The following is a 10,685-nucleotide window of genomic DNA, read 5'->3' on the forward strand; positions in this document are numbered from 1 at the left end:
ATACCTCGACGAACGACTAAGTATTTTTAAATTAAATTAATATTTCGGCTTTGGCCTAAAATAATTAATTTAATTAATACCTGATTATTTTCTGATGCGGTTCTCTTTGTTTCACCGTCTCTCTGGCTGCCGTCTTATTCGTCTCGTCCTCCGGTTGTCTCTCGTTTTTTCTTTTATTCTCGCCTCACTTTTATTTTAATTGATGTTGGCTCCTTCACCTGCTTTTCCAGATAATTAATACAGTGATATAAAAGGTACCGGCTAACGGCCTGGTATCAATAATATTTAATGTAATTATCGCTTGGTTCCACTAAAGAATCCAAGTTTAGAATTAATTAATCACCTGTGTGATGGAAGCGTCTTGGTGGTTCGGCGTCTTGTCCGGTTGTGTGTCTCAGTTTGGGTTGTCTCTTCACTTATCACTGTACACCCACTCGACCGAATTCGGCTACTTCCGGAAAATTAGCTACCCCTACTTATCGCTAAGTGGGACTGACAGACAAGCCCCTACGATTTCCGCTCGGGACGACAGTCGCACTCTACCCCGGATAACCCTGGGGCAGTAATAGATTATATCGACCGCGCACATGATAGAAAATCACGGTAATTAAGCGCGGAAAATTCAAAGTTCCCTGTTACATTAAGTTTAATTATTTATATATCAATGAATTATTTATTGAAATAATTATATTTCTGATAAAAAGCTGTTTCTATTAAATATATATTTATTTAAGTATTAAAACTCTGGACGGGAGTGAATTCGAATTGCAATAAAATTCGTATTCACTTCCGATTTTTTTCGACTTTCCTTTTTTTCTTTATGTATATTGCCATATTTAATATGCATTAATATATTGAATTTTAACATATGAATCAACCATACAAACATTAATGAATACATATTATTCATAAACATACATATTTATAAATTTAATAATTCTATTAATTATTAATTTAAGGTAAAAGCCCCTATACTCGCTTACTTTTCATTGGAGTAAGATTAAATCACTCAATATAAATTAATAAATAAAATGAAAAACCATATTTTTTTTATAGTTATTTTTTGAAGTTTTAAGTATTAATTAATTAATGTAACGGGACTGTTAGGTCCACCTCCGTTTGACGGGAGGCCGATACCATGCCCTTTTGGGCATACTCGCGCTGCGTAATCGCCTATCCACTACCGTAATATTATAAAAGCGAAATATGAGCATAAGCTCACATTAGCTTACCCATTAGGCATGCAATGCATGTGGGTGCCTCACCAACAGCCACCACGAGTCCGTCCTCACTTGGACCCAAACACTCCTTTCATCTCAGGAAATAGAGAGACTCTGGTCGAAGTGGGGCTTGGAATGGGTCCCCATGGTACCAATCCCATGTATTGGTGGACATGCTGCAGATTAGTGGTGAGTTACAGCCTGCACTCATTACCCCAAAAAGGGTTTCTTCCACATTATACTCACTCGGGTTTAAGACAGCAGTTAAATAAGCTTGCCCTCAATTATTATTACCGAGTGATTATCACTATATGCTAGTGATAGTATTGTGTACGGGCTATTACCCTTAGAATTTTAAGACGTACAAAAGGGGTTGGCTTCGCCCACGCAGAGGTACCTATTGGCTTCCTGCAACCACGGAGTTGCCGCATGTTACAAGGTGCAAGACATGCGGGCACCGCTAACGGTTCCAGTACTGGTCCCAGAACCCGCGGAGAGGGTGGTACTTGCAAGTTTTGACGTCCCCTAGAGGACGCCAAAACCACTTCTGGGAAGTTTTAAGTATTAGAATAAAATTTTAATTTGGAGAATATTGTAGATAATTAATTATTATTAATTTTTTAAATAAGGTCCTTAAGTGTACCCATAGTCGCTTACTAAAAGTTGTGATGTACCATTACTCGATCAACACATGGCCCTAAAGTCGCTCAAAGACAATATCAGTTAAACTATGATAAGTTTATTGATTTGGAAAATAATTTATAAGTTATACTACTTTATTCTTTTATAATATAAAATTTCATGAATTTTAAAAATGTATTTAATAAGATATAGTTATAAGAATTCTTAAAAAATTTTACATGACCTAAATTTAATCTAACGAATGAACGTTAAAGTAAAAAATGTCCGGCTGAGCGCGATTTTGACAACAGTCATTTACTTTAAATTTATAATCTATTATAAAATAATTTAATACATGATATTTTAATATATTTAGATTCTCAAATAATTATTTATCAGTAATAATATTTTTAATCGTAATTTTTTTTTATAAAAATTATAAAAAAAAACGCATTAAACAGTTAAAGTGAGGGACTAATGGTACTGAGCGGGTATAGGGGCTTTTTTTTTACTTTACCACCAGATTTCAATCAAAATCTTGTCTAAAAACTATTCAAGTTCTTTTACTCATCCTAAATTAAAAAAAAATAATTTTATTTTACTTAAAATGATTAATACAATTTATTTCCCTTTTACACACGTTTTTATGAAATTGACAAGTCAAAGGAACGTTTAATTAAAGATGCCTTATAGTATCAGTAGTACTAGTAAAAAAGCTAAAGCCAATTAAAATATACTCTAATGACAAACCAATTTATATATTTATTTATTTATTTCTTATTTTATATTGCAGAGCAATTACTTTGACTGTGACGACGATTGCGGCGATGCAAGAACCGAATTGGCAGCAGGTACACCGATACTTCTGGATCACGCTTTGTCCCATCCACTTACGTGCTCCATACAGTAGTAAAGACCAGTAACACGCGAGACGTAGCCTGGAGTCTCGATCGATCTGTCAAAGGTCTAGTCTCCTTGCGAATGTGTACGTGCTACCTAGCGCCTCAAAGAAATCACCCAAAAAAAACTCTCACTTTCTCTTGTTCTGTTATATATATATATATACTTTTTTTTCTTTTCTTCATTCTATTATCTACCACACATTTTTTATTTCGTCTTCTCACCTTCAACTCATTCTCCTTTATTTTCTTTATCCTCAATAACGGTTCTCACATATACGTGCGTCAACCAAAGATCCTTACAATAAAATAAACCAAGCAATCGTGAGCTCAGTAACAAAGAAAAAAAAAATAAAATAAATGAAAGTAATAAGAGGATGAATTATGAGACGAAAAATAAAAAAAAAGTTAAGAAATTTAAAAGCAAACGTAAATATATATTTAAAAAACATCATAAATTTTCTAATATAAACAATAAATATATATGGCCTATTTACATAGATTTTAATCATTTTTGTTTTAGCAAAAAAAAAGACAATTAATTTTCAATTTTATTGTCTAATACTAAAAAAAAAAAAACCCCCCGAGCAACTCAATAGAATTATGTATTCTAATTTTATTTCAACATTTTTATTTATCTTGCATAATAATTTTGTACATATATAGATATATAGTATGAAGAGAAGCGAATATGAGGACACAGTAATTGCATTAAAAATAGATATTCACTTTTTATTTTTTTCTTCTCATTTTCCTTGGTTGAAAAAAAAAAATGGAAAAAAACTTGAAACCACTTTCGTATGACGATGAAGCGTGCCAAAATTACTTTTAAAAGTAACAAGAAAAAAAATGATAACAACAATGTGCAAGTGGTGTATAGTGAAAAATAAGTGAGGCGTAATAATAAAAAAGTATATTTATGAGTACAGAGAAAAATTTCTAAAGTATAGTGAATTAAAATAATGTCATAACATAATAATAATATTAAATAATAATAATAACAATAACAATAATGAAAAAATATAAAAATTCAAGTCTCGTGCCAAAACAAATACGCCAAATGAACCGTTTAACACAATGTACGATTAGTAACGCACACGTAAACTCAAAATCACGTACCGTCGCGTGAATAATGTCAACTCATCAATCCTACTAGTTTCTACTCTCGTGCTTTGATCATATATATATCTATATGGTAGAAACATAAATACTAACATTGTACAGTCGTAATTAACGAACACTTGACCGATAAGTGTACACGCACATCGTAAATATAAAGTACGTTAAAATTTATTTATTAAAAATTTCACTAATGATTAAAACTATTGAATATTAATAACAATAAAAATTAAACTTATAATAAAATAACTGGACACGATAATTTATTGTATTGATAAAAATGTAATTGATAAAATTATTTCAATAATAGTAATTATTATTATTGTTATTACATTATATCGTGAGAGAGAATGTTTTTTATCGATACTGTCTGTCCTAATTCTACTCTTAAGCCGAAATAAAATGAATAAAGCTATGATTATAATAATATTAATTCATTGTAATTAATATATTTAAAGTAAATAATTATTTGATAATCGTACAATAATAGTAACAACAATAATAGTTGGTATTACTATCACTTAAATTGTATGAAAAATTTAGTATACTAAAATGTAATAAATTAGGGATAAATAAAACGAAGTTTATTGGCCTCAGGCACCAGCACTTACTAAATATAGTTTTTACGAGAATGATTTTATTGGTGGTAAATTTATTAATTATCTTATCAATTACTTATTGAATGGCAATCATTAATATTTAGTAAATTATAACAATAATTTTTTTTTTTTTTTTTTTTTTCAAGATGAATATTTAAAAAAAACTCTCATTTATTTCATCACTTTACGGAAATGTTACGTTTGATTGTTTTATTAATTTTTATTTATTTTCGTAACATTACTAAAAATAATTTATTGACAGTTATAAATAATTAACTACGTTTTAAATAATTAATAATTTATATTCGTACTATATTGGGATTTAACAATTTTGTGTTATGAATTATTTATTTTTAACATCCGTTTTGTCACTGAACCACTGACATTATCGGAATTAGAGGAGAGTTCTCTCATACCTAATGGAAAATTTAATTTTTTAGTGACTATTATTATACTTCCGAGAATAAGCATGCAATATACTTTATGAAAAATTTCATACTTTTAGAGAATATTATTAAGGTTTATAGCCAAGGGTGCAATGTTAAAAAAAATTTGTAGTTAATAATTCAAAACATGATTTAGAGATTGATCAATCATTTTTAAGTGAAAATGAGCGATAAATTATTTAAATGCTTTCAGCACTTGAGTATAATTGCACTTAATTCTTAAATAATTTTCCGAGACGTCTCAAAATTATTATTTCTCATGAATAAATCGATACATTAATTAAAACAGAAAATACATTATTTAAATAAATTACAACACGAGTATTAAAACGTTGAATATATATATATATATATATATATATATATATATATATATATTAGGGTGGCGCAAAAAAACCGACTATTTTTTTTTTCGATCTCGCATGAAAATTTGTTGGCTTACGATGTTTTAAGAAACCTCTACAAAAATTAGTTCGATAAAAAATTTTCAAGAGGTCGCTCACGAATTTTGAAAACATCAAAAATGATTGAAATTCGAATTTATAATTTCTAAATTTCTTCTTTTTCATGGCAGCAATAATTTATACTTATAAATTGATGACTATGTTGAAAATTTCAGCCCAAAATTGCAATATTTAAACGGCGCTCAAGAATTTGGAACATTAACTGATAATTCGTAACTAATAGTTTGAATTAGTTGTTGTATTTTTTATGACTCAATAAATGTCATTTCAGTAAAATATAACTTTTTCATAACCAAAAATATACAGGACAGTCTTAAACAATAAAATTTGGTAAGTTTTGAATAAGCGAAAAAACCTACAAATTGAATTAAAAAATAAAAAAGTATGTAAATAACTTATTATTTCTATTTCTCAGTTTATATTTTCGTTCACTGTGATGCCAATTGATGGTGAAAAAATCGAGAAGCTTTATTATTGGTATTTAAGGGTCGCTCGAAAACGTTCAAAAGACAGCATTCAGAAACATCCAAAATTCTTGAACGAGGTTTAAAAATTTTAATTTTGGGCTTATATTTTCAACGTAGTCATGATTTCACAAATATAAACAATTGCTGCCATGAGAAAGAAAAAAATTTGAAATAAAAAAGTCGAATTTCGATCATTTGCTATATTTTCAAAATTCGTGAGCGACCTCTTGATAATTTTTTATCCAGATGATGTTTGGAGAATCTTCTTAAAACATCGTAAACCAACAAATTTTCATAGGAGACCCGAAAAAAAAAAAATACACGGTTTTTTGCACCATCCTAATATATAAATATATATATATATATATATATATATATATATATATATATATATATATATATATATATATATATATATATTAGGGTACTCCGTTTGAAACAAACATTTTTTTTTTCGTTCCCCGTCGAAAATATTGTTCTACATGTAGAAATAAAAATTCAGTACAATTTTGAGCTCTTAATAAAAATTTGAAAACCTGAAACAACGTCGTTGAAGTTTTCCCATGCTAAAATCATGTGAATCTCGATTTTTTTCATTTTCATTGGGTCAAAGCTTTATTTGAAAAGATCTGTATGCTCTTTGAAAAAGTCTGCATACAGTGCCGTACATTTATTTTTTTTAAATAATTGATAAGTATCTTGTTAATTTTTATATATATTTATAATAAAAATTTAATAATCTCAATATTTGATTTGGCAAAGTCATAAATTTTAGCTTAAGTATTTAAATAAAATAAATAAAAAATTAATTCATTTTAACTGAAAATTAAAAAAATTTTATGACTACTCGACGTGATAATTTAAATTACTATTAATAATTATTTATTGACAACAATTAATTTGTACTAATTTTTCAATAACTAATCAATTATTATTTATAATTGGTTTTACTTACATAATTTTAATACATAAAAAAAAATTTGTAATCTTAATTTTCCATATGAAAACAAAAAGTCATTAGTTGGCATTAAAGCAAAAGTTTCATGTCATTTTTTTATTAGGATAAATTTTTAAAAACTCATTCATTTTGAAATACAAAACTCCAATATAATGTCCCAAGTGTTCCATTTAAACTCAATGTCTTATTTTACTAGAGTTTTCTCTATGCCATTGCAATTATTAATCATCCAGAAATTGATCCCTCGTGACCAGACTACCGGACTCATGTCGATATTTCGTTATGGTCATTCATAAAAAAATTTTAAATCTTGTTATATTTATTTATAAATTTCATAATAAATAATGGCTACTTTTATTTTTTTTTTCGTTTTGTTGAAAAATTTTTTATTAAAAAAATATTAACAATAAATGATTCCCGATGATATTTGAATACTTGTTTGATTCGGAAATATAGTAGATTTAAAATAAAATAATAATAATAAGCCCTGGTTATGTATCGTTTATTCATGTCACAATTTAAAAAAAAAAAAAATAAAAGTTTTGTTTCTATTAATTTTAAATCAATGTCCTTTTGTCAATAAATTATTTTTTACAATTAATTTTCAATCGTTAAATAATTATTAAAAAACAACAAATAAATAATTGGTAATATAATTAAATAATCAATGAAATCTTTCTCTAAATTAGAGGACTAAAAAAGCGAATGTTATAATAAAAATAAATATTGTTATCTACTATTTGTAAATTTATAATTAATAATTATTATTATTATTATAGAAAATCAAATTAATTGTGATATTAAAATTATTTCATTGATCCCAATTATTTTGTATGATTACACTGAAAGAAACGAATTTTATTATCCAGAAGGTTTACTCACGCTAGCATTATTTCTAATTTATTTTCCAATTAATTATATGTCTGCTAAAACAAATGATACTTCTTTTCACCTTTCCATGTAGCCCTGATTTTAGAAAATGATTAAAAATAATTCAATTTTAATACCTATATATACATTCATCATTGAGTAAATCGTTTTCTTTAATCAGGGAGATCAACTATTGATTTAACTCGAATTCAAAATCTTTTGTGGGTCGATAAATTTAAGAATGAACTTTTTCAATCGAGAAATAGTTCTTAGTAAAAATATTAATTTTTTTCAGTACATTTATTACTGTTTACTTAATTTTTAATACCGAAAATTTTATTTTAAATGAAGTAATTATAACATCCACAAATAATAATATAAATTAATTATTATTTATATAATATAAAAATATAGCGTCATAAAATAACTTATGATATTAGATAAAAAAAAAATGAGATGCCATATTACATAAGAGAGATAAGCTTAAAGTAGAAGTATGATGTCTTACTTTCCTGATACGAGATGATTTTTTTTTTTTTTTTTTAAACAAAATTACTCTTTATCATCATTGAATATGAAACGACTGAAAAGTTTAAGTATTATATTATTCAATATATGATATATTTCAAAATTCTTTTTTTTTTTATTTTAAATATTACACGTAAAATTATAATAATAAATTGTTAATGTTATTAAAATGAGTTTATGCTTTAAATTTGAATGATTATTTGCTGCAATGATATTAAAAGATAATGTCAAAACTCGATCATTTATTATTAGATCGATATCACTCATCCACGAAAGTAAAAAAAAAAAAACCAATGCATAAATAAAAAATATAAATCAAAGCAAAGCAAAATAAATACATGCTAATAATTAGTATTATGATAAAATTAATATGTGTAATTAAATTAATCAGAAGTCATGTAAAAATAAAAAATATTGAACTTGATGCAACTCTGCAAGTGAGAACCCTGCCTTTCCGTCACTCGATTATAAGTTAAATTATTAAAATTCAAAAAGTATAACGATAACGAAAACAAGGCATAATATTGTTGCAATTAATTAAGATGTAATTAAAGTATAGTAACTAAAAAAAAATATTAATACGTATTGTAATTGCAATTCAATAAAATTTATTGTCATTTTAAGATTTATTATTTATTTATTTTTTTTTTTTGTTTTAAAAAATATGTGGAAAAATTATTAATAGATCTTAATTCATATTTAAAAATAATGTAATAGAAGTTTACATTTATTTAAGCATATAATATTTACTTGTAGTAATATGAGAATAGAGAAAGTATTAACAGGTAATTAAATTCATGATATCTTATTTTTGTGCACTAGGTCAGCTTGTAAGGATAAATTATTAGTTATAAAAGGTCATAGAAAGGATCAATGAGATGGTTCCAGTGCTCTGGGTGATGCAAGAGAAATCTGTAGAAACTCTAATTTAATCACCTTTGTACAAATAATTGTTCACATTTAATAATTATTTATTCTCGGTATTTGAGATTCAATAATACAGATTTTAAATTGAGAATCTAATTTAGCTTACATAACATTTCTTTATGGTTTATTAAAAAGAAAATGTTTTTTATGTCTTTTTTTAGTAGCAATCTACGCTCAAAAGGTCATGTGCAGTTGTAGATAAAGAGTATATACCCTGATAGCCAATGTGGCGGTAAGTTGACGTCAATTTTCTGCTGCAATTCGCCGACAAGATGACTGCCAAATTGACATTAACTTGCTGGGCATTGTAAAAGTGAATATTGTTTTTGAATTCAATACAAGCAATTTGATAGGAAGTTCGGTATCAACTTACTTTCAGATTGCGGCAGTATATTGTTGTCAATTTGCAGTTCAAGTTATATTTATATTGTAGCTAATAATTGAAGTCAAATTTTAAATTCAGCTTAACGGCATATTGACCGAGACTACTGCACATTGCTCAGCGATTTTTTGCTGTGAAAATCAAGTTTTCTAGGTGTTCAGAAAACCACAATTTTTCCGCAAATAAATTACCCTGATAGCACGAGTTGCTCGTCAAAAAGTTGGTATTCATTAGTTTGCGACCAGCTTGACGACAAGTTGTTGACAACTCTAGCTTTTGCAACTTTTGGCTACAAGATACCGCCAACTTTCTGAGAAAGTTGACGCCAGGGAAGAACCGCAATTCGAAAGCAGATTTCTGAGAAAATTGAAGTTAACTTATGATTTCTAACATTTGCAACCAACTTTTGCTACCAGCTTTCTCAGAAAGTGTCTATCAACTTTGGAAGTACCAACTTTTGCGGTAAACTTGACGTCTAGTTGCGACTGTTAGTTTTGACGCCAGTTTCTCGCCAACTTGGCTATCAGAGTGAAGAAACAGTTTTAGTCACTGTGCTGTCAAGTTGAGGGAAACATTTGAAAGAAATTTATCATTTGCACTGATAACCACAAGCTGGCACCAGGCTGGTGACAACCTACTGCAGCATCTTGTCGTCAAGTTGGCCGCAAAAATTGGCATTTCCATAAGTTGATGGCAACGGGTCGCCAACTTTCTGGGATAGTTGGTAACAAATTGTAGTCAACAGTTACAAAAGCTGAAAGTTCCCGACAACTTGTCGTCAAATTAGTTACAACAGCTTTCTCATCAGAAAGTCTGGCTATCAGGGTGTAGAGCCCAACAGAATTCATTTTACCGGTAAAAGATAACTACATTTTCTACACAAGATATCAGGGAAGGTCGGACAAAATGGGGATGCTGAGCCTGATAGCAAAACTTTCTGGTCAGAAAGTTGGTGTCAATTAGTTGCGACAACTTGTCGTTAACTTTCAGCGTTTGTAATTGTTGATTCAAAATTGTTCCTAGCTTTCTCAGAAAGTTAACGACAATCTACTGTCGCAAACCTGTAGCTAACTTTCTGAGAAAATTGAAGGCAACTTTCTGTCAATTAATGGAATGCCAACTTTTGCCACAAACTTTCTCAGAGAGTTGGCGACTAGTTGCCGTCAACTTATGGAAGCCAATTTT

At 28.0% G+C, this 10,685-nt stretch overlaps 1 protein-coding gene across 1 annotated transcript in view; it reads left to right on the forward strand.

Moving 5' to 3' along the window:
• LOC103574236 (uncharacterized) overlaps positions 1 to 3,223 on the forward strand; it is a 186,586-nt gene extending 183,363 nt beyond the window's left edge. Inside the window, exon 8 of the mRNA XM_014442341.2 lies at positions 2,635 to 3,223. Within this exon, the coding sequence (XP_014297827.2) occupies positions 2,635 to 2,751 (117 nt within the window). The 3' untranslated portion in view covers positions 2,752 to 3,223. The remainder of the gene's footprint in view (positions 1 to 2,634) is intronic.
• Positions 3,224 to 10,685: the final 7,462 nt, after the last annotated feature.

This window comes from Microplitis demolitor, chromosome 4, assembly GCF_026212275.2.
Source record: "Microplitis demolitor isolate Queensland-Clemson2020A chromosome 4, iyMicDemo2.1a, whole genome shotgun sequence".
In the NCBI taxonomy this organism is placed as follows: Eukaryota; Metazoa; Arthropoda; class Insecta; order Hymenoptera; family Braconidae; genus Microplitis; species Microplitis demolitor.